The sequence below is a fragment of the Petromyzon marinus genome, chromosome 16 (assembly GCF_048934315.1).
Source record: "Petromyzon marinus isolate PM22_M1 ecotype Great Lakes invasive population chromosome 16, UKy_Petmar_22M1.pri1.0, whole genome shotgun sequence".
NCBI lineage: Eukaryota > Metazoa > Chordata > Hyperoartia > Petromyzontiformes > Petromyzontidae > Petromyzon > Petromyzon marinus.
This window is the reverse complement of record NC_133682.1, coordinates 13,463,281-13,489,214: the sequence shown is the minus strand read 5'-3', so window position 1 is coordinate 13,489,214 and position 25,934 is coordinate 13,463,281. Positions and strand designations below refer to the sequence as shown.

The 25,934-nt window shown below is 44.7% G+C and overlaps 1 protein-coding gene across 1 annotated transcript in view; it reads right to left on the bottom strand.

Moving 5' to 3' along the window:
- Positions 1-25,934, bottom strand: part of GLRB (glycine receptor beta) — a 216,756-nt gene that overhangs the window by 53,770 nt on the left and 137,052 nt on the right. Inside the window, exon 10 of the mRNA XM_032955146.2 lies at positions 15,221-15,369. Within this exon, the coding sequence (XP_032811037.2) occupies positions 15,221-15,369 (149 nt within the window). The remainder of the gene's footprint in view (positions 1-15,220; positions 15,370-25,934) is intronic.

Sequence of the window (25,934 nt, the reverse complement as noted above, 5' to 3'; positions counted from 1 at the left end):
CAGCTACATAAGATGGTGACCAACGCTCCTAACTAACACTCGGAGTGATCTATATAGTCGAACCAGGACAGCTTAACAGGCTGCCTGGTCCACGAGCGGAGACTGGAGACCGAGGACCATAGGCGGCGGCTTCATTCCCAGAGTGGAATGGTCCAGATCCCTCTCGAGACATGGCTTATAACTGCTGCGGCGTGGCTAACTCCGCCGTCAGCCACGCCCCCTTCCAGATCCTTCGGGAAGGCCCGGGTTCCTCATCGCATGACCATCACACCCCCATCTTGGGTCCCCTGGTCCCCTTCGCCCGGTCACATGCCCTCTCGAGTTCACCCAGGGTATCACGTCCTGACCCGACCTCAGTTACACCCGAACGCTGCCCTCTAGTGAGTCAGCCGTGCCATGCTTACGCTAGTGCCATAGATAGGCACCCCACATACAGTATCCGTCATCACTTGGTACTGTCGCAACACAGTAGTGATATAATTTATGTCACGACATAATCCCTCCCCTCCCCTTTGTAACACACAGCCGTCCCGGCTGTTAACTAACCATAAACAAGAGCGTGCCTCCCAAAACGTAACATCAATAAATAACCGACGACCGGCAATAAATACAGTATATACAATATGTACAAATTCTGAGAGGGGGGAAAGATAGAGATGGAGGAAGAGAGGGAAGTCGACAACAACAATATATTAAAAAAATGGTTGCAATGTACACAACCCTGGTAACCGCTCTTTCCATCAGCACAACCTACTCGCATTTGTGAGACAGCAATCATCAGTACAATAAAGGCCAGGTTCAGCCAATGACCTTCCCGACCTATGAGTGTTACAGCGAACCGACGGCGTCGGTAAATTAGCATGGTAGGTGAGAGTTACATAAACCGGCAGGTCTTTGAATGAGTCCATGTGGCCGGGCCCCCAGGCGAGGTGGGCCTGAGCTCCCTGGGAGTATCGGGGGGAACTTGAAAATGGCCCAACGGCCGCGGCCCCTCCATAGAAGACACAAGCATCGGTGAAGAATTGCTGGTGGACGGCTGCTCCGCATCCTGCTAGCATCCGGAATCGGCGCAGCCGGCGACATTGCGGGTGTTAGGCGCTTCAATCCGGTGGGCAGAATTGCAGAACTTCCCTGAGGGACAACCTCAGCGGACGCACTCCCCAGATCGCTCGGCACACCCGACACTTGGCCCTTGTGTCATGGAGATGAGGGAATTTCACAGGGTGCAACAAAAGACTTAAGGTGTGACGGGTGCTCGAACCAACTCTGGTGACCGAACAGAATTTTTACACATTGTGGCCTGTTGGCCTGAATCACGTCGATGGGTACTTTAAGGCAGTGCAGCCAAGCCCTGTCACCCAGAGCCCACTTCTTGCCAGACATGGGAAGCCCCCTTAGCCGCTCATTGGTCGACTGCCACAAAGCGGAAATTTTCCTTAGAAGCCTCCCTTGCCTCCAACACCCGCTGAAGGGTAAAGCGCATGTTGACCCTCTTCTTGGCCCCACGTTCAGTTGGAAATCAATGGGGGGGTCCTGCTCCCTACCATACATAAAAAATGTCGAGTACCCGGTGGAAGCGTAAGGAGCCCTTCTGTAGGCTGCAAGAACCTCTGAGATATGCAAGTCCCAGTTGCCCTGGGACTTGCTGACCTGCTGACTCAACATGGAGGCCAGGGTTCTGTGTAGTCGCTCCACCATCTCGTCTGTCTGGGGTTGATAGGACGATGTTCCAACTTTCTTTGTGCCTAGCAAGTCACACACCTCCTTCAACAGTATGGAGGATTTTTTTTTTCCCTTGGTCAGTAAGGCGGCACTCCGGAGCCCCCTTATCCATAACGTACCCATGGAGGAATGCTTCGGCGATAGCCACAGCCGATTGGTAGGGGAGCGGCCAGGCCATAGGCCAGTGGGAAAATACTCTATGCCCACCAATAAATATTTATTTCCTCGGAGCGTGATCGGAAAGGGCCCGAGGACGTCGAGCGCAATGAGTTCATTTTCCCGGGAAATTGGATAGATTGCAAGGGCGGAAAGCACTTTTTAGGTGGGGGTTTCAGGCGAGCACATTGCACGCCATTCCGAGCCAAAAAAAGTCGAGTTTGAGGGTTGCTAGTGTTTTGTGCACCCCAAGGTGCATCAGCCGCTCGTGCACTGCCCAGATGACCCTACCTCGCAGGACAGAGCAACGCAACCTGCCATCCCAGCACATCAATAAACCCCTTTGAGGATGACAGGGGCTACCCCCCGTCAGTTCGCCACTTTCTCAGCATTCCTGACATGACGCCATAGCTTGAACAAGGAGGCATCCTCTGCCTGGAGGCGTTCCCATTCAGCATAGTTAAGGCCGAGGGTGGTATCACACGTGTCAAGACCCTCGGGTTTATCAGGGGTTGGTACTTCCGCCGATGCCACAACCGAAGGGGGTACTGACGCGGCAGCCAACTTACAGTGCCCAGAACCAGAGAGACACGCGCACCCATTGCACGGTGATAGTCGCGACAGCGCGTCCGCATTCGTGTATCTCGCACCTTGCGATAAAAAACGAGTAGTCCTGGAGGACTTCCAACCATCAGGAGAGCTGGCCGGATGGTTGCTCAATGCGCAGGGCATTCTGGAGAGCAACGTGGTCAGTGCACACCTCAAAGCTCCTGCCATAGAGGTATGGCCGATATTGCTGCACGAAAAAATAAACTATGCCTAGTAATTCTCGGCGCATGAGCAAGTAGCGCTGCTCGGCCGGGGACAACACTCTGCTGCCATATGCCACGACCCTCTCCACCCCGTCGACAACCTGGGACAACACAGCGCCAATTCCAGTGTTGCTGGAGTCCGTGTCCAGAACGAAGGGCAATGAAAAGCGGGGTATCGGAGGGGAGGGGCATCCACCAGGGCATTCCGCAACACAACAAACCCTGCCTCCTCCTCCCCCATCGAATTTTTTTACCATTGGCCGTCAGGGCGTGGAGAGGTTTAGCGATAGTGGAGAACCCGGGCATGAAGCAGCGGTAGTAGGATGCGAATCTGATAAATCTGCGTAACTCACCCACCGACTTGGGGGTTGGCCATGTGTGTACGCACGCAGTTTTATCCGGGTTTGTAGCTATTCCAGACTCACTGACGATGTGCCCCAGGTATCGAACCGACGTTTGTAGCAGATGGCATTTTTGTGGCTTCAATTTGAGGTTCGCCACTTGCATTTGAAGAAAAACTGTGCGTAACCACGCCAATTGCTCATCGAACGTTCGACTAAACACAATGACGTCATCCAGGTATATCAGACAGGAGTCCCACTAGAGTCCTACCAAAACCAGCTCCATGAGCCTCTGGAATGTCACTGGGGCTGAGTGAAGACCCATCGGGAGCCGATTAAACCCTTGCGGTGTTCGAAAGGCGGTCTTTGAGTATTAATCCAAGGGCAGTTGCCAGAATCCAGAAAGTAGGTCGAGTGTCGAGAAAAAAAACGCCCCCGCCAGAGCACCCAATGAATCATTCATTCGCGCAAGAGGGTACGCGTCTGCCACGGAAATTTGTGAAGCTTGCGGAAGTTGATGCAAAAGCGCAACTCCCATCATGTCTTCCATGAGCACTATAGGAGCTCCCCACAGACTGGTAGATGGAGAAATAAGGTCAGCGGACAATATTTTGTCGAATGCCTGATGCACATGGTCCTTTTCTGTGGGGCTCAATCTATAAGGATTCCGACGAATGGGGGTTGCGTTACCCATGTCAATATGGTGGCTTAAGAGGGTTTTGTGGCCAATGTCAAATGTACTTTTACTAAAAACATTCGAAAACTCACGTAAAAGTACACGCAACTCAGCCTTCTGAGCGTCGGACAAATCTGGGTTTTCAGAGCAGAGCGCATCCACCCAACCGTCATCACCACCCTGCAATCTGATCCGTGGCCGACGCGACCCCCACTCGACCCATGATGTTCCCCTCGCAACTTGCAGCCGACGCGTGGGCCAGCGCAGTGCCCGCCTGTATTACCGACGCGTCCGGCCAGCGTTGATGATCTGAATAAAGGGTTCCTGGTCATTGGAGACCAACAGCTGAGCCCCTACAAGCAACAACCCCCGGACCGCGTTATTCAAGGGTCCCAACAGGATCCCTCCCATGGTCGCCTGTTGGTCGAACTGTTTACGCAGCCACAGGGGGACAAGCATTTGCGCACCGAGGGGAATTTTAACAGTCACGCTGGCCAGCGCTTGGACCATGACGTTAGCCGTGCGCAATCAATGTGGGGAAGACAGGAACGCAATGTGGCGGCCCGACGGCAACTCAAGACATCCCTGGTCTACCAGGATCTTTAGGGGCATTTTTCCGAAGAAATCGGTCCCAAGCAGGCAGGGCACAGCCAAGGACGTCGAAACTAGGACCGGCCCCGTCAATTAATGTACCAATGGACACTTTTCCCGATATTTGGCCAATAATACCCAACGAGCCACCATTCGTGGCAAAACATGGAACCGTGACAGGGCACAGAGAACGACACCTTTGGGGTAAAATATAAAAAATGTATTCGGAAATAATGGTCGAGGATGCTCCGGTGTCGATGAGCACCCATACCTCTACCCCCTGTATCATCCCGATGATGGCCGACGATCCCGCCGCCGCGGCAACAACATGGTGAGCCAACTGTGACCACTGGGCAGGCCGGAGTGGCCAGCCATCACCCAGTACAACCGAGCCCTCACACGAGAGTGAATTGCGGCTGAAAGCGAACCGACACTTGAGCGTGATGAGTGAGGTGGTATCAAGGGCCAAGTGTGTAGTGTGCTGTGACTCGTCTTTGGGAAGGGGACGACGGCGGTCTGGATGAGACATGTCCCGGCAGGCCGCAGTTATAGCAGATGATTGGGCTGCTTCCAGGGCAATGGACGGTCCCCTGCCATCAGTTGCATCCCCCTGACCGCTCTGCGTCGCCACTCCGCCAACCTCCGTCGTTGACTGCAGCGCAGGTCTGTGCGGGCTCGTCCTCTTCGGGTGCACCAACCCTATACATCTTTTCAAGTTAAGGTGAGCTTGAATACACCAGGTGACCTTGAGGGACAATAAGTCGTCCTCCTCAGTAGTTGGCAAGGCAATGTTCAACACCTTCGCCAATGCCAGCAATCACTCCAGGACCAACGAGTCGACTCCCGCCTCCTCCATTTTCGGATACGCCACCTGTGCCAGTGACAACAGAGCACTGCGGAAGGCAAGGGGCATCTCGGTCTCCTCCCGCCTTCGCACAGCAAACTTGTGTCGAACATTTGACGGCAGATTGTAGACCGCCGCCATCTCTGCGAAGGCCTGCGGCAGCGTGGCTCTCGCCCCCAGTGGGACGCTTCGTCATCGAGGGCGGTGGGAAGCGCCCTCAGCGCATCCGCCTCCATCCAGCCTGCCAGCTCGCAGTTTGCGGAGAAGCACCGCCTGAATGCCTCCCAGTCTCTACCATCTGCCGCAAACTCCTTCACGAACGGGAGTTGGCGTTGTAGCGATGGGATCTCCCGTGGCAGATTTGGCAGGAAGAGAGAAATGTTTGGCTCCGCTTCCCGCGCTCCTTCCAAAATGGTTGCCGTATGCACAGGCTGTGCGGTTGAAGATTCCCGTGTGCGGGAAGCAGCCGCAGCGGGGTTGGCACCACGCGGCTCTGGCACAGCGTTCTCTGTTGCCGGCTCATACTTGTCGAGCTCGGTGAGCAAGTGCGGTCGTGGCGCTCAGCAGCTCGGCGAGGCAGGTGCGGAATGAGCGGCGGTCTCTCCCCAATGGCGAAGCGGCGGCTTGAGCTTCATACCGCTGCACCGCTGGCGGCGACGCCTCGCCTCCACTGTCTGGGGAAGTGATCCCATGGGCTGTTTGAGGAATTGTCCCCTCGTCGTCTTTGTCGCCTGAGGACGTCCTGGTGAGTTGTCTGCAGCATGTGAACCTTTCGCCTATCTAACACTAAGCCTATAACTTAGTAAAATTTACCACTTCTGGCACCAGTTGTAATGGGTTCAATTGAGGCACACACTCGAACTTGTAGGCAATACTTTTATTAACTAACACAACTCTTAACAAAACAGGACACGGTGACCACCGCTCCTAACAGACTAACACTCGGAGGGATCTATATAGTCGGACTAGGACAGTTTACAAAGCTGCCTGGTCCACAAGCGGAGACCAGAGACCGAGGACTGTAGGCAGCGGCTTTATTCCCAGAGTTGAATGGCCCAGATCCCTCTCGGTACATGGCTTATAACTGCTGCGGTGTGGCCGGTTCCACCCTCGGCCACGCCCCCATCCAGATTCTTCCTCATTACGTGACCCTCGCACCCCCATCAGGGGGTCCCCTGGCCCCCCTCATCCGGTCACGTGCCCTCTCGGGTTCGCCCAGGGTATCACATCCTGACCCGACCTCAGTGACACCCGAACCCTGCACTCTAGTGAGTCATACCGTGCCATGCTCATGCTAGTGCCATAGAGAGGGACCCCACATACAGTACCGATCATCACTTGGTACTGTCGCAACACAGTAGTGACATCATTTATGTCACTACCCATGTTTAAAGGGCACTGCATACTTCGGCATTGCAGACATGACTGAGTGGTAGCATACATGTATGTAGTAAGATGATGAAGAATTACTGACTCCCGATGCAAGAGAGGTCATAGTTCTTGGGGATGGACTGCATGATGATATATGTAGTATGCATGTATGTTTAATTTCTTTCACACCGTACGTAGCCGACCCTGCTAATTGGAGGTGCAGAGGTTTGGGGTTCGAGCCAAACAATGCAGACTTCCTCATTTGCAAAGAGGGTCGCACTCGGCTTAGACTACCACTGAATTGGGCACCTGCTGCTCCTGACATCACAACCGTTGAGGCACAATTGATCTCTAGCACTCGTTCTCTTCCCATGCAATCCAACTCAACAGGACCTCATCTCTCCATTGGCACCGCATCTTCCACATCCACCACTATGTTACCCCGGCCGACACGGAGACCTGTAACTTGATCACATCTCCCATCGACGTCTGTTCTCTATGGACTCCCATAATCAATCACCTCCAAATCCCAGGTGATAAAAATGCTGTATCCAAAGATGTCACCGGCACCAATAAATGAGACCATATCACTCCAATACTGCATACTTCCACTGGTACTCAATCCAGATCTGGATCACCCTCACCATGTTCAAGATCGTTCATTAAACTAGCAACTGTCTGCCCCTCCCCCTCTCATATCACTCCACATTGATGCACACACTCTGCACTCTAGAAACCCAGGCCTTTTGTAGAAACCTCAAGTCAACGTTCACACTCACTGGCGATTCCTCCTGCCCTCTTCTCTATGAATGACCATACTCCTTTTGCCTTAAAAAAGTATATATGCCTACTTTCTCCATGATGCGTATCCCGTTGTTCCATACAGCCTTTTAAGTTCCAGTGGCATTTCGGCACAGTGCATCCAACATTGCATTGTAATTGTTGTCTTGTATAATGTAGAATTACGTGGACTATGACTGGAATTAATATCTGAAATATTGTAGAACGCAATACTATAGATGTAACTTATATCTATTCAATAACAAGAACGTGACTATGGTTAAAGATCTTGAAATGTGTAGAAGATTAGCCATAGATTCAACATAATGCATTTTATTTGGACATGCTAGAGGTAAAGCATCTAGTTACTACTTAAAATTGACATCCCCGTGCATATAATGGTTGCAAGGAAGTAGCTTAGTATATTATGCATTAATTGTCTGATTTATATATGATATGAAAATTGGTATGTGTACTGCCATCACACCACGTGATGTTCTCTATTGCGACAATAAATAATGCAAACAATATTGACAAAATCGTGACTTCAAGTCAATCACAACTAGTCAGGAATATATTGCCTCATTTGTTTTCGATGTAAATGGTGACAGCAGGCAACCTATTGATCGAACCAACATGAATATTTAATAGGATTTGTTTGGGTCATGCAAAATTATTTTTCTCGTGGCAAATATCTCCTGTGGTTTTCACGTTTCTCACTGTCGTTATTTTCATTCCCAAACTGCTAGATTGACACCCTCATCATTGTGTCAGAGTATGTATAATTAAATTGTAATGTCCGTATGATTGCGATTCATTTTTACAACAGCCTTTTTGTAAATCCACTGCTGAATGAAGGTCTCCTCATGCGGTGTCTTGGAATGAAGTTATTTAGCCTAAACGTTACCATACTGGTTAATGTATGTGAAGCAGGGAGGACCAAGTTTGGTTCAGTAATCACTCAGCGACTGATGATAGCCGTGGCTGGGAATTTAATTCAGGTCCCCCAGTTTATAGCACTGTGCGTTAACCACGACACCACTGCAATATGCAATACTTTACAATATGTGTTATTTCTATATAAATGATCATTATTAATTCATTGACACAGCTTCAAAACAATTACCGCAATTGGACCTGTAAGCTGTTACATTATGTATATATCATCAGAACACTTCCACCGAAACGCATTTAAATACTGCGAATCGTTAAATAAAATGCACAAAAGACAATCACACGAGGACAAAGTGATGGTAAAGCGGCAGAGGCAGCGTTACAAAAATAAAATGTGGGAATTATGTCGCAGCTGCAGAAAGAATGTTACCAGTGGAGTAATTGTGGGCAGCATTTGTTTTTATTTGAGCCATAGCTTTGTGTAGTTGATGACGCCCTGTGGATTTTTAGTAATTTCCCAGTCTGTGGATTAATTTAGTCAATCTCAAAATTAAAGTCTGTTTGACTAAAGCAGCAAAAAAAATCTGCTCTTACTTATTAAATCTTGTTGTGAGGGGACCAACATTTTTAACCCCCACAATAGTTTTTTATTATTATTTTACATGTATTTCAGTGTTCACTTCTACTTTCCATGAAATTCTAAAAATATGAAAAATATAAATGAGTGACTTATCTCTTTCATGAGTTTATTATTTTCAACATTATTTGCAAGTTGTAAAACCAAAGCTGAGTGTGTGTTTTCCATGTAAGCACTTATGAAAATGCATTTCTCTCAAGTTAATCTGTGAAATTACAAGCTCATCCCAGGAGATGTGACCGAAATAAGGCCCAATGATGGCTCTTTGCTCCGTAATTACTTTAACTCTTACCGAGCCCTGTGAAGCCCTCCACTCAAGACTAATTTTGCATCAATGCGTGCAAGAAGGCGACCTTCTGTAACATTGCATATGGTATATTTTAATTTTTCTATGTATACAAGAGTTCAATAGGCTCAATATAAGCACAGAAGACAACATTTATAATCATGATTGCTCGTGTGTCGCATACTGCTTCGCATGCAGTGTGGATTTTGCGAATGCACACCTAATAAAAACAGCATTGGAATATTAAACATTAATTTGTTACGTCACGTAACACACTTGCAGCACATGTGTTTGGCATACAGCTTGTGCTTAAGTGTTTTAAATATGCGTTGAAAATGGTGCGCATTGTGTGTAAATAACAATTGTATTTAATCAACAATTATGCTGGGTGGCAGTGCTTTGCAGAGCACCGAACTTAAATTTGGAAGGTTGACAGTTAAAATCCTGCTCAGATATTGGCTAATTCCATCATCATTATTCCCCCTCGATCAACATAATGAGTATCCCTTTGTGGGATGTTCACAGGCTCCCACCGTAAGAACTGCCTTTTGTGTTTAGTTTTTTGTCCATCACCACACACTTTCGATTAATGCAGCTGGCTACATACGGTGCTACAGTCTATAATGTAGACTATAGCCTGGTTCTTAACCTCGGTAAGTATACTGGCGGTCTATAATGTCGACTGTAGCCTGGTTTTTAAGCTTGGTGAGCGTATTGTCAGTCTATAATGTAGAATTATTCTTTGTTTTTTTCAGTAAAATTATATATTTTTATTTGTATTATAATGTAGACTTATTCTGTGGTTCTTTAAGTAAAATAATATTTTTTTACTTTTTATTATTTTACCGAAAGAACCAAAGAATAAGTCTACATTATAGACTGCTAGTACACTCACTCATGTTAAGGACCAGGCTACAGTCTACATTATAGACTGCCAGTACGCTCACTCTGTTCAATAACCATTGCTACAGTCTACATTATAGACTGCCAATACGTTCACCAAGCTTAAAAAACCAGGCTACAGTGTACATTATAGACTGCCAGTATACTCACTGAGGTTAAAAACCAGGCTACAGTCTATATGATAAACTGCCAGTATGCTCACCGAGGTTAAGAACCAGGCTACAGTCTACATTATGGACTGCCAGTACATTCACCCAGCTTAATAACCATTGCTACAGTCTACATTATATCTGCCAGTACACTCACCAAACTTAATTACCAGGCTACAGTCTACATGAGTGGTATTTGGTTTTTAATTATTTATATTTTTATTATTTTTCTATCTTCGTGACCTTACCGAAAGAACCAAAAGAATAGGCATAACCTCTCATTTAAGTATTTAGCGGACATTTATTGCCCTGTCATGCGAATATTCCCTCACTATGATTATCCCAGCTTTCAAAATAATTATCTCCAATATATATGGGTTTTCAAAGCTAATATATCAGCCAATTTTGGGGAATCCTTAATAGCTGTGATGGAAAATGTGACTACATAGTGCACTTGTTTTTCGGGAACACATTTTATAGTAATTAAAAGCTCTATGTAATGTGGTAAAGCCAGCACGCCAAAGTAAATGTAAATTGCAATTAAAATTTCAAACAGGTTTATGTGTGCAAGAATCAACATGCTCTGTTTATGATGTAATGGAACATTCCCAGTCTCGGAGTAACTTGCAGGCATTTTCATATTCCTTCAGAACCCTGTAGCTTATAGACAGGTTCAGATGCTATTCATAATCATCAATTTATTTTGTGTGTCACAGCCTGCAGGGATAATAATAATAAGCCCCTCGCATATACGGTGGTAAATTACGTTAAAAAAATAATTCAAACTTATTCATGTTTTACTGAGCCTATTCTCATATTGCTGAAACGGCCAGAATTTAACTTCATTTTAGCCTGCGTGACGTGGAAAGGAAACAGCACCTATTAATGTCAGCGCTCCCATAACCCCGTGATAATAATTAATAATAGTATTGTCAATCACTTTATCAGCCCACTAACGGACGAAGACCTCCATAATAGAGATTTTTGGGTTAGATCGCATAAATAGAAATGCCTCGTTAAACCCACCACCACTCGGCACAGCCAATTAGTAAGGCTTGTCACGTGAACAAAACATGCCATTTCGTTACTAGTACAGCACACCGGTGTGTTGGTGAGTAAACCCACAACATTTACAATTCGAGTACGACGTTTCGCCAGTGATTACAACTAGCATCATCAGGCAACGGATAGAGTTGTGTTGCCTGTGTCGGGTGGTGGCGGATTTAACGACATACTTATATTTACGCGATCTAACCCAAAAACTTATATTATGGATAATATTGGTCGCGAAAGCCTACGGATGAAGACCTCTTAATGCCTTTTCGGACACCGTCAATATTGTTTGACCATACTTCACCATGCAGATCACTGTGGTTTGGAGAAGGGAAATCCCTGGACCGGTCGAGATATCCTTCGCTAATGACCTCAGCTTTGGTCAGGAATCGAACTCGGGTGGCCAAGTTCATAGTTCAGTGCCCTAACCAGTGTGCCACCGCTCCAATATTTGTCTCCGCCATTCCTGATATTCACAGAGACTCCACCAAGTTATTTCTCAATTTTAGGTGACAATAGAAGGCCAGGTTATGCTAAGAAGTGCAAATAGTTTTGACGGCCAGCAACTGAGCTCAGAGCATCGGGACTGCAACTCAATGCGCCAGTCACTTTGCAAACACTTCCTAGACGTGTGTAGAGATCATCCATGGACTTGCCCGTACATTTTCGTCCCCTTTCATTACATTGTACTCATTTCCTCCTGCCTCGTTGCCCCAGAAGCAAGGATTTATGTCAAAGCCCCCCAGTCACTCTTCGCTCAGTGGGAGGTCACTCATTTTTTCCCCTGCTGTCCACATGGTCTGGAACTCCACCAAGCGATTATCTGTGATGTCAACTGGCTCCACCCCCTGTTGAAATCCAGGCTTTAGAAGTATATCTTCTCCTCTAGCCTATGACTGTCTATTATTTTAAAACATATACACTTTGCATAGTCTCATCTGTCCCAATGCTATGTACATCTCGGTGTTTTGTTCAGTGTCTTGAGATGCAGGTGCTTTGATGTTTTACATTTTCAAATCGAAGTATACTCTAAGTAGGAATGGCACTCATGTAGCATGGCAGCTAGGATGCTTAACTCAATCCAGACAAATTGAGTTTTGACTCCTGGTCAAAGCAAACCATGTATTGATCACATTTGTGCTTTTGACACTGCATTCATCATCTGAGCAGGACTGACAGAACAATTGCGTAGCAAGTAGCTAATTAACAGTGAAGCGTATTATTCAAATGAAATAAACAGAATGCAAGTGATATTAGTAAAGCAAAACATACTTTTTTAGTCTATTATCGAAAGGCCCACAACAGTAGCGTCTAGACTATGGCACAGATAAACAAAACAACTATACGTAGAATGGCTTTTTCAATCACTGCATATTTTCATTTTTGGAGAAATATACATAGGGAATGCGTCACACGATGGAGAAGTGTGTGGAAAAAAACTTACTGGCATTGCGAGTAGCTCTAGTAGCATAAAGCGTCCGTGCACTAGTAATTGGAATATTGAAGCGGGGTGAGATTAACATGCTTGTGATAGTTTTATATGAGTAAATTAACACGCATTAACGATCTCTGAAGAGCAATAACTGGAGAAATAGTGGCGGCAGAAGAATAGTGATGCGTTAATTAATGAATGATGCATGGAATGCAGTGAAGCAGTTCGTGTCTCACGAATTATTTCACGGTTATGGTGAACTATGGTTGCCTGTGTTTGCACATTGCCGCAACAAATAAGGCTGAAGACTCCAATGCCACTACGTGGGTTTTTACGGTTGTGTCTAGTTTCACTCTGCTTGGGAGCTCCTTCAAGAACAGAATCAGGAACTTCTTAAGTTCCTAAGGGAGCTCCCAGCACCTGGAGACAAACGTTGGACATGCTGACCAACCCAAGGTACAACACAAAAAAACACATCGGTTTATTAAAACTCTGCCTTTGTTGTTGTTTTTTATGCGCAAGGACATAACACAAATTTAAGTCCGGTGTTCAGAAGCCTATAAAGGATAATTATACAGCTCATGTGGGCTGTGCTATTAGTTAAAATTGTATGTTGAACTTATTTCCCCTTGCACGTGTGTTCATACACACCTTGCATACATGTGTTCGTTAACGAGGCTCAGCCAGAATGGTAAACGTTAAATATGAAAAGTGCACGTGTCCCCTTATAACTTTGTCCACAATATTATTAATATCAATTTAGGGACCCCCCCTTTGACTGCTGAATAAAGGCCTCACCACGCCCTATGGTTTGGTGAAGGTGAGGGCCGAGAACCAATTCAGTTACCATTCACACACCGATGGTAGCCATGGCCAGGTATTGAATTCAAGTTTCTGGATTCAAGACAGTATGTGAAAGAAGTGCAATATACATACACTGTACATAGCCAACCGTGCTAATCGAAGGTGCAGGAGAAGGACAACAAACTAAACACAAAACGCAGTTGTAAACACATGAGTTTTCAATTGAAATTTCAAAGTGCAAAGCTCCAGTGGCTTCCGAATATCAAAAGGAAAAGCGTTCCAGACGGCCACAGAAGCGCATCTGAAAGGGCGATGCAGTGACCGTCTTTGTTCGATGGCTAGCTAAAATCTGCCGCGAGGATGACCAGAGAATGCGTGAAGCTCCGTGATGAGATCAGCAAGGTAATTGTTGGTAATGCACAACAATGTATCGTGTTTTGTGACATGCGTGAGGGGATTCTGTCATATTGAACTCCCAATTATGTCATATATGGGCAAATGAGGTATAAATAAGGGACCAAGGTGATTGGAAGTCAGAAATGAAGGGGAGATTGAAACATACTTCCCAAATTTAGAAATTCAACCCTGCAGTTATGAATGCAATTGTAAATTCACAGTAACACGATCCCGGCAACCTCCAATATGTTCTACACAAAGACGATGGGGCTCCGAAAACGGATTCTGGTTTCCATGGTGTCCAGCTGTGTCACAATGCACAGTGTGATCACTGAATGCGTTGTCAATGGAATTGGTGTCGTTGTGTTGCCACCCTGTATTCAAGCCGGGAGCTGGGTTAGAGAAACATGAGATTTGTTCTCACAGTATAACAATTTCATTGTCACTTTTGCATAGAGGGATTCAGTGTCCAAATAATGATATGCTGATACAATCGAGCTAATTCATCAACAAGAAAGCGTGTGTTATTTAGCACAACAGAATTACATTGAATTTACTTCATCATCAGCCATGGTCTATCCATTGCGGGATGTAAGCCTCCCCAAGCTGCCGTCGCCTCTCATGATCGTGAATATAAAAGATCCACCAAGCACCAGCACACAATACGACGTCATCACTTCAATACAATTACCAATACACTTAACAATGGGTTTTTGGGATCAATATAATTATCGTAGCATGTTTTAAACAAGGCACGGAGCAGGGTGTGCAATATCAACACGGAAAGGTAATTTTGTTGCAATTAAGTTTAAATTCTCGCAGGGTTTATGGGTGACTTTTGCCTATAGCATCGAGTTAGATAGCAGCATTGATTTGACAGGCCATACCCTGTATGGCTTAACAGGCTGTACCCCGAGAAGCCATAACCCTGAATTTAAACACATTCTCATGAGATACTAAGTATTTGCAATGTTCAACACTTGATACATTAAATGTCAATTAATTTCGACAATAAAACAAACGCCATCACCCGTTTAATAATTTAAACAAAATAATGTCCACTTGTTTTAAATCGAATCAGAGAGGTGGCTCAGTGGTAGAGCAATTGGCTCGGAATCGGAAGGTTGCGAGTTCAAACTCTGCTTTAGGGGTTGCCTTAGCCCATCATGCCTTTGGGTTCATTATAATAACTACCACTTTGTTGCAGAAGTCAATAGTGGTTGTCCCATGGATAGATTTGCCCCTGCTAGACGAATGTGAAATTTATGTAAACTGGAGCTCAGTTTCATCTCATTGCTCTTTTTCTTCTTTGGGTCGTCCATTCCTTTCAGAGAGGGAGGGGAGGGAGGGAGACTGGCATTGCTCGCGCTGACCTGCACAATGGCGTACTCGACGAGGGAGGCGAACGTGAAGACCAGGCACATGATGAGCCAGATGTCGATGGCTTTCACGTACGACACCTTGGGGAGCTCGGCGGCCAGCGACATGCTCTCCGATGACAAGCTGAGCACCGAGAAAATACCTGCCGAGCATGACCTTCACTTACTCGAGGAAGCAGAGCATTCCTCGACATACACCGCGTCAATCACGCGCAGCGCACGTGCGTGTTTGTGCGTGTTTGTGTGCACCTTATTATATGGGGAGTGGTGGTTAGTGCGCTGCGCTACGAACCCGGCGACACGAATTCGATTCCCGCTCACGGACAACGCCAGTGATGATTATCTGAACCGGTCCTGGGCCTCCCCTAGGTCGACTTAGCCTTAAGTGAGTACCGTGTGTCATGTGTAAAAATCGCCACTGGTGAGACAAAGGCGGCCGAGCGTGGTGCTGGCCACCCACTCCCTTTTGTGCTGTGTCCGGCCTTCATAGGTGCTCACTAAATGCACTTTCCTCAAAAGTCTATCAAGGCTATACGGGGCATGTATGTCCGTGTCTATTTACACCACGTAACAAGCGCGAATTAGATTATTTGTAGGGTAGCTGGGAATTGGGGGTAATCATGACAGTAGTGCAGGGTCACACCAAGCCTATATTAAAATGCATGTTGTAACTCCAGTGATATTCATATGCCTTAGATTGAAGGAGCACAACACAAGAAAATGTCTATGATGCACTTTGAGTCCTATCGGCCTGCGCTTATAATGAAAAAAAAACGAATTTCCAGCCTGTCAATTCACTGCTGGTTGAGGGCCACCCCATGCTATGTCAGTCATGGGGACGGCTTGGCCATATTTTACTCTGCTGCAGAGTGGAGGTTGGTAAAAGAGTAGCGTGGGGGGTGATACTCGTGACTCATGTTAGCCATGGTCAGCAATTCAGAATCAGAATCTTTATTTAGACTGTAGGAGGAATCCGATGAGCCATGAAGCTCTTTTTCACAGATGTCCTGTACAGGGCATGGGGTAAGCAAAGTTACAACAGCAAACAAGACAACGATAAAAAAAATAGATGAGTGCAAAATAGAGAAAATAGTAAGCGAGTCACTTTATATACAGAGGGAAAAAAGTATTTGATCCCCTGCTGATTTTGTACGTTTGCCCACTGACAAAGAAATGATCAGTCTATAATTTTAATGTTAGGTTTATTTGAACAGTGAGAGACAGAATAACAACAAAAAAAATCCAGAAAAACGCATGTCAAAAGTGTTATAAATTGATTTGCATTTTAATGAGGGAAATAAGTATTTGCCCCCTCTGCAAAACATGACTTAGTACTTGGTGGCAAAACCCTTGTTGGCAATCACAGAGGTCAGACGTTTCTTGTAGTTGGCCACCAGGTTTGCACACATCTCAGGAGGGATTTTGTCCCACTCCTCTTTGCAGATCTTCTCCAAGTCATTAAGGTGTCGAGGCTGACGTTTGGCAACTCGAACCTTCAGCTCCCTCCACAGATTTTCTATGGGATTAAGGTCTGGAGACTTGCTAGGCCACTCCAAGACCTTAATGTGCTTCTTCTCTAGCCACTCCTTTGTTGCTTTGGCCGTGTGTTTTGGGTCATTGTCATGCTGGAATACCCATCCACGACCCATTTTCAATGCCCTGGCTGAGGGAAGGAGGTTCTCACCCAAGATTTGACGGTACATGGCCCCGTCCATCGTCCCTTTGATGCAGTGAAGTTGTCCTGTCCCCGTAGCAGAAAAAAAAGCCCAAAGCAAACTTCAGACGGGCATGTATATGTGCTTTCTTGAGCAGGATTTCAGTCCTTCACGGCGTAGTGTGTTACCAATTGTTTTCTTGGTGACTCTGGTCCCAGCTGCCTGAAGATCATTGACAAGATCCTCCCGTGTAGTTCTGCGCTGATTCCTCACCGTTCTTATGATCATTGCAACTCCACGAGGTGAGATCTTGCATGGAGCCCCAGGCCGAGGGAGATTGACAGTTATTTTGTGTTTCTTCCATTTGCGAATAATCGCACCAACTGTTGTCACCTTCTCACCAAGCTGCTTGGCAATGGTCTTGTAGCCCATTCCAGCCTTGTGTAGGTCTACAATCTTGTCCCTGACATCCTTGGAGAGCTCTTTGGTCCTGGCCATGGTGGAGAGTTTGAAATCTGATTGATTGATTGCTTCTGTGGACAGGTGTCTTTTATACAGGTAACAAGCTGAGATTAGGAGCACTCCCTTTAAGAGTGTGCTCCTAATCTCAGCTCGTTACCTGTATAAAATACACCTGGGAGCCAGAAATCTTTCTGATCGAGAGGGGGTCAAATACTTATTTACCTCATTAAAATGCAAATCAATTTATAAAATTTTTGACATGCGTTTTTCTGAATTTTGTTGTTGTTATTCTGTCTCTCACTGTCCAAATAAACCTACCATTAAAATTATAGACTGATCATTTCTTTGTCAGTGGGCAAACGTACAAAATCAGCAGGGGATCAAATACTTTTTTTCCTCACTGTATATATTTAATTATATACGTTAGATTTCTAAATTTTTTACTAGGCAGCAAAAACAACCAAAACACAACAACTCAACGGTCCCAGACCCCACCGAGATAACACAGCGGTAAGTCCCTCAATACAATGGCATATTAACATCCTGTCGCCAGATTCATACTACAGTGTGCTAACCACTGCATCGCTTCTCCACCCCAGCCAAACTTGTATACGGATATTATTTATTCCAATAACAATTTGACTGGACCACATATATAGATGTATTTTTCACATATAAAGTAATTTACTTTGCCTTATTTGTGATATTAGATTAAATAAATACAGTGTCTAGAGAAGCATTTATATTGTCATGTTGTGCAAACTAACATGCGTTGAATGGATCTAAATAAACAACTAATGCATCAAATAAATGTGTTTTGCAAAGCATTGCAAAGCTCCAGGTACTTGATGAAATAATGTCCAACGTTTCGCTCTGTGCGCTTTGAGCTTTTTCAGGAATGAAATGCACTTTCTGAAGAAGCTTCCAGCACGTGGAGCTAAACATCGGTCATCGTGCTGGACAGCACGTGGTACAGCCCCCGAGCACACAGCACAACCGTGGAAACCTACTCAGTGGCATTGCGACAAAAACTGCACGTTTTATAGCGTCTCATTTTAAAATATCTCCCGTCAATCTGTCAGAGTAGACGGGCAAGAGAAATCAAGGGCATGGCCAGGATCGAGGTTGCTGTGCAGGAATTTGCATTATCATTGTTGCAATAGATTGGCCCCAGGCTCCTTTAGGAAGCAGAATACCGTGTCGGTAGTAAATAGGTTCTTCCCAGGTGGGGCTCCCCTTCTTCAAACTATTCCTGCTGCAGCACTGACAGATGTGCAACAGTGGTGTGACAGGTGACTCATAAACATCGCGACCCTTTGCAATGCAATTTTAAACAGAAGAGCGGGGTCATGTTATCATATCAGTTGCCCATTACAATGCGAAGAGGTTCCACTTATTCCCATACCTTGGTTGTGGCGGTGTTTGGAATAAATGGGGGAGTGGAAGCGTAGACCATCATGCATTGTATATCAAGTGCGGTCAAAGTGTAAAAAATGAATTATTGACATGAACGTTCCATGGATTTTTTAAATTAAATTTTATTCGAAAGTGACCCCTGAAATGTTATGTTTATAATGGTATGTGTTATGCATAATATACAAATAACCAGCCGAGAGCCCAATGTGAGAGGTCTCATTTGTATGTGAGACCTGAGAAATTCTGCAGAACAAAAAAATGGGGCAATGGAAAATGCTCGACAAAATATATTCCACAAAACAGAAACAACAAAAACAACACTATGGGCCATGACATAAAACGGGAAAGGTGCAGCCTTTCAATTGCTTGTTGACATCACTGTTGATAGAGGGTATTTGGCCTACCCTTCCATGCTGGACAGATGTCTTAAAGCAACGGTAATACCCACACTTTACACGACAATACACGACATGCTGATGCACTAAATGCTGCGTATCCATTTCAGAATCAGAATATGTATTTATCCTAGAGGAATCCGATGAGCTATGAAACTCGTTTTAATAGAAGTTTAACTACTTTTGCACCATATGTATCCAAATGTGCTTATCAGAGGTGCAGGGGAAGGACAACAAACTAAACACAAAATGCAGTTCTAAATAAATTAGTTTTCAAACTTAGATTTGAAAGTCCATAGCTCCAGTGGCTTCCTAATGTCAGAAGAGCGTTCCAGACGACCACAGAAGCACATCTGAAAGCGCATGATGCGGTGACCATTTTTGTTTGATGGCGAGCATAAGCCGCTCCTGCGAGGATGACCAGAGTTTGCCTGACGATTTATGCTCCTTGACGAGATCAGCAAAGTATTGTGGTTCATTTGTGGCATGCACTTGTTGTGTCATGAACGCTACCTTATAATGTGTCCGTTTGGCAACCGGAAACCAATGTAGCACGGCGAGTGCTGCTCGGTGGGAAGAGTCAGTGGAGGGGATTTAAGAAACTGGCACCGTTGTCTCAACTGCCACGGCGTGATATTGAACTGAATGACCTCTGGATTGTAAGTGATAGCCATTCGCTTCTAAATCCGAGAACGATTTGCTCCCAAGTGGCACTTGGTATCGGAGCCTTGCCTGGCCCTCCTCTGGGTCAATCTAGCTAAAATAAAACATACCTAGTGAAGTGTGTCCACATGGGAGCGGGGCAGGGAGTCACTGATGAGATATAACTGACCATGGTCGCGGCTACAATCACCCCCCCCCCCCCTTGTGTGCTAAGTTATCTCTAACAGTGCTTGCTCCAAGACCATATGCAGTATATCATGTATATGCATCCACACAACCATGGCCATAGAAATTCGATGCCTTGGTATGTAATGTTGTCTTCGGGTCACCTTCCCGTCTCTCATCAGCATTGTCCAAGCTAGCCACTTTACCAGGGCCTAGATTGTAACTAATGTTATAATTTCAATAAACACTGCTTTTGTCCATGTTTTATTTGAGACAAAGACTACGTAAAATTTAATTTCATGAAACAAATAGCAGACTAAGCTATTAACCAGAACATATTTACATGTTCCCTACATTTAGTGTTTAGCATTAGATTCCCAAACTAGATTCGAAGCTTTCGTGACTGCAGAAATTACTCTTTTATTTCTGCCTCGACACAGAGACGCTGTCTTTCTGTGTGCCTATGTGTGTGTGTGTGTATGTCTCTCTGTCTCTTTGTGAATCTCTCTCTGCTTGTGTGTCTGTGTCTCCGTGTCTGTGTTTTGTCTCTCTCTCAAATTTAGCAATCTTTGTAAGAACGTAATCAACCAGGTGGGGTATTGACTGTTGTGTTGGCCAACTCTCTGTTGTATTGCATTATATTTCCAAGTTTACTATGTTTGTTTTCTCATTCATTTATACCTGATGATGGTTGCTTGTGTTGCAATCGAAACGTCGTATTCTATTATTATTATTTTATTTATTTATACGTGACTTTACCGAAATAACCATTAGATTCCCTTCAATTTATATTGTATTTATTGCTTGTCGCCATTGTCCCAATAATAAGCAAGGGATCGGGGTCCCCTCTTAGTTTGGAACGCTAGTATGGCACTACCGGCTTTGTTAGGCCCTCACTGCGTACACACGCACGGACAAGCACTCAGATATCTCCCTCTAACACCGTATCAGTTGTGTGCATGTACGTATGTTGAACTTATTTCGCACCATCCTTACCCTGATACATCCATCCAGTCGCAGTTCTGGCAATATAAAGTAATTTCCTCGATCAGAATAAAATGTATATTGAAAGAGCAAGTAAGTGTTCATGATATCTGTGCTGCAATTCTGAATATATGTTTATGTGCGACTTGTGAATGATGCTACCACTATGATAAAAGCTAAGAGTAGGTTTTACCATTTATACCAATACAACAAGTGTTAAGATGTTCAAACACCAAATAATACCTTTTGCATGAAATCAAGTCTGCATTAACCAGACATACATGTGGCAAAACATGCAAAGAAATATGCTCTGATAATATATGCATTTTCTTTGGATCTTTTGGTAAAGCCACGTAGATAGAAAAAAATGTTTTAAAAATATCACGTTTCGATCACAACGCAAGCAATCATCATCAGGTGAAAAAATAGTGAGAGAGCTACTGAGGCAGGATGTTATAAAGGATTTAGATGGGTGTAGCTCAAGGGTCATAAGCGAAGTGGGCGTGGCTAGTGAAGAAATTTGCATGTAAATGTAAGATCGGAGAGAGCTGGGCAACCTCCACGACGACGACGCTGCGGGGGTGGCCATTGCATTGTGTACAAGCGAAGTGGGCGGGGCTAGTGATGAAATTTGCATGTAAATGTGAGATCTGAGAGAGCTGGGAAACCTCCACGATGACGAAGCTGCGGAGGTGGCCTTTGTATTGTGAGAGATAGCATGTCAATGTAAGATCGTAGAGCCACCACCACATCAAGGAAAACGAGTAACGGTGGCTGTGTTTGTGAGACATTTAACCTGTTAATGTAAAGGCATTTAACCTGTTAATGTAACACCAGAGAGTCGAAAATAACTACGAAACATCACAGCCAGTTATGACTTAACCTGGTTAATAACGTCCTTCCAATGATTGCTCAGTTTGTACCCATTTTCTCGGTTGAAATTGTCTGTGTTTATATATCTGGATGGCTTCATGAACGATTTTTTTCTGATAGCCAGTGGGTTTGCAGAGTACCTTCGTCTTGGAAAAATCAATTTCGGGTGTGCCCACAGCATTAAAATAATGATCAGCCACGGCTGAGGTATTGGTCCTACCGTGTTTCAGATCTGCCTTATGTTCACGAACACGGTCCGAGACATGTCACTTAGTTTCTCCAATGTAACTACTGGCACAGACACAGCTTGGTTTATAGACGCCGGCATATTGCATGTCAGGGATCACATCCTTCACAGATGGGATCAGATCACACATTTTATGTACTGTGTTGAATCGAACCTGGATCTTGTGTCTACACATGATCATGGAAATATTTTCGGTGACCCCTGCTATGTATGGCAAGGTAATGGTTTTGATTGGTTCCTTAGATGGTTCTTTCACAATCGTTGGGGTGATAGCTTTACGGATTGTGTAGTCTGAATATCCTTTCATCTTGATGGCTTGGTGTACGTGTTCCATTTCACTGGCTAGGTGGTGATGGTCAGAAATACATCGAGTTCTATGGTGTAGAGTTTTGATGGGCGAATTCTTCTGAGGTGGATGGTGGTGGGAGTCAGGTTTAGGTAGGCATTTGTATGGGTGGCTTTCCTGTAGATAGAGTGTCCCATTGAGCCATCTGGTCTCTTTTCGATTAAAACATCCAAGTATTGTAACTTGCCATTCTTTTCCACCTCCATGGTGAATGTGATGGCTGTGTGTATGGAATTGATGTGGCTGAAGGATTGGTCCAGAGCTGGTAGGCCATGTGGCCAGATGACGAACGTGTCATCTACATACTTCTTCCAAATGTAAGTACGTAGGGTGGATGCCTGGATGGCATCTGTCTCAATATTTTCCATGGAAATATTGGCTACAACTGGATATAAGGGAGAACCCACTGGGGTACCTTCAACTTGTTTGTAGAATGTTCCATTCCAGGTGAAGAAAGTGTTGGTGACGCAGTGTCTAAACAGGGCCGGTACATCAGCATTCAGTCCTTGTTGGACCAAATCTTCAATGATGGCAAGTGTCAGGAACAGGAACTTTGATAAACAAATATACTACATCGAAACTGACAAGCAAATCACCTGGAGATAGCGAGATGTCCTTAATTAACGATACCAAGTGAGCTGAGTTGACTACAGCTGAGGTGGTCTTACCAGTGAATGGTTGCAAGGTCTCAGACAGAAATCAGGCCAGTTTGTAGGTGGGTGAGTCAATGGTGGAGACGATAGGCCGAAGTGGTGTACTTTCTTTAAGGATTTTTGGTAAGCCATAAATTCTGGGTGGTCTAGCAGCAGAGGGTTTTAGGGAAAGCCGCTTGGTTGGTTCGATTAAAGATGTCGAATCAGTGATGATATTGTTGTTTTTTGTAACCAGGCAGTTGGTGGGATCTCTGTTGATTTTGGTATAGCTACCATCATTATGAAGGTCCTGAATTTTGTTGTTGTACGTGGTTTTGTCTATGATGACAGTGGCATTGGCCTTGTCGGCTGAAAGGATGACTATGTCATCTCTTTTTTTAGTTGAGAAAGCTCAAAGCGCTCATCCTTACTGATGTTGCTAATAGGTGTCTTATCGTTTTTTTAGGATCGCAGAGATGTCTTTGGAATTGATTGGCCTACAACAGACAGCCTTCTTTATGGCCTTGTCTCAGCAGTGTTAGACTGGAGAACGCCAAAAGCAATGCAAGTATCAGAACACTTATAGCTCGGGTTGAGCAGTCATATCTATATATTGTTCCAGTATTCAAAATTATAATAAAACTATCAATATGTTTCACCCTTTTTGGCAATAAAACAGGTGTTAAGACGCCACCACTTGTAGTGCCATTGCTGCATGATTGCACTCATGGGAAAACGTGCACTGCCTTTTAGTCCAACATAATACAATGGACATGGAATTACAGAATTGTCTGTGCTTGCAATGCTCCTTATGCAGAACATATGGTGCTCAGTGATAAGTGGAATGTGAAAAGCAATGCCATCGCCTGTCCTCATAATGAGATAAACTTGTCAACGTTGTCTCTTGTCTCCGTCTTTCCTTGGCAAGGTTGTCATAGCAGAAGCTATTTTCTGGAAGGCAATGGGAGGTTTACGAGTGCCGATTATGCCTAACCGTATCCCAGCTGTGAACTACGAGCATCAAGGGAAAGGGTGAAGCATTTTACTATTCCATACAACCTCCGTATGTATGCTCAACTTCTTTCGCACTGTACGTTGTCAACCGTGCTTATCGGAGGCGTGGGGGGGGGGAAGGACAACAAAATAAAACACGAAAATAAGTTTTATAGAAATTCGTTTTAATTCCAGATTTAAAAGTACATAGCTCGAGCGGTTTCCTAATATTGGAAGGAAGCGCGTTCCAGACGGTATTGTCTGGTTTACTGTGCATTTGTTCTGTATCCAGCTGCCTTTGGGTGGTAGGGTAGCACAAAGGTGATGCTTTTGTCTCAATAAAAAGTGCCTAGGGTTAATTCCCGACTCGCGTGCCTAACTGCATGGATTTTCATCGATAAATGTGGATAATTGGATTCACCAATTAAACCCCCACATCATCGCAGGTAGGAGAGGGTTGCACTGTAGCTCTGCACCGTGGCTGTTTGCATATTGGTGAAATTTTAGGGTGATTTATGGAAACACAATTTTAAAAATGAACGAATGAATTAATGGAACTAAATGAATGCTGCTTTGTTTGGCACCCTGTTACAGTAATTGAAGTCACATTGCACACCATTACAGGTTTAAAACTCCGATATAATATTGAGAGATACCTTGAGTATCCTTGCACGTGTTGCACAGACGCAGCTGAGCAAGGTAAGGATTATGTGTCCTGTGAGGGGCATTCGCAATAAAAATCACTCACCCATGCGGTTGCCAGACGAATAACATACGTGTAATAGTGCGCTTATACTCCAGGGGCAAGCGATGTTGTGATCTGCTATGAGATGAGCACATATTCCACATTTAGCCATGGCCAACGGCGGCAAATCAAGTGTCGATGTATTCAGCTTGCTCCACCGTGATGGCAATGGCAGAGATCCAGCTTTAAAGCTGGCTCCTTGCACTACATCTGGCAGAGATAATTTTAAACCACTTAGTGGATCGTGGTGCCGTATTATAAAGATGGACTCGGGTATATTTATGGGCTATTTGGACAATTTGTGAGAGCTTCAGAAAAAATGCGAAGAAGCTGCTTTGATACGAGATGCACGATCTTCTCATGGTAATATGGGATACATATCATCAATATATTTCAAAGGCCGCTAATAGATGCAACGGATCAACCAACAGCGCTGCATTAACATTTAAAGAGACATTTCCAAAGAGCTATATGGACACAGGAGACCTCATGATGCATAAAATAGCTTAAGCATTTCAAACTGGAACATAAACTGCCTGCCTTCGGACATTTTTGCCTGATAGTCTCACAAATAAGTAATTTCCCCGACTGTCTGTCAAGCAAAAACATTGTTATAATGAGGAAAACAGCCAAAAGCAAACAGAAAACAACGTGCTGAGCAATCATATATACAGTACATATATAAAAGTGAAAAAAATAGTCCTTAAAAAATCATGGTATTGAAACAACCTGCTGATAATCTGCCATTTCGATTAACAACTCGAAGTAAATAGTTTCACATTAATTAGGAGCAACACTGAAATAAAGCTCAAATTCAGTATTTATTCCAGAAAATGGCATTTATATTTAAAATGTCCGTGGCCATGAACCCAACAAGACAAAGTCCGTGTGCTCAATGCACCAAAATTTAAAGCAAGCAATTTCTGTCATTTTTTGACATTCAGAAAGTTGTAATCTTTGTGCTAAAACACATTAGGGCTCCCAGCCTTGGATGTAAACACAGTAATCGCACGCTATTCCAATTCACTTGTCACTGCTGTGGAAATTCCCACTTATGAGAGACATGCAGTTTGTCTTCGGAAATGTATTTGTTTCAAAGTATGAGATAATTTTTATTATTATAATAAAAATA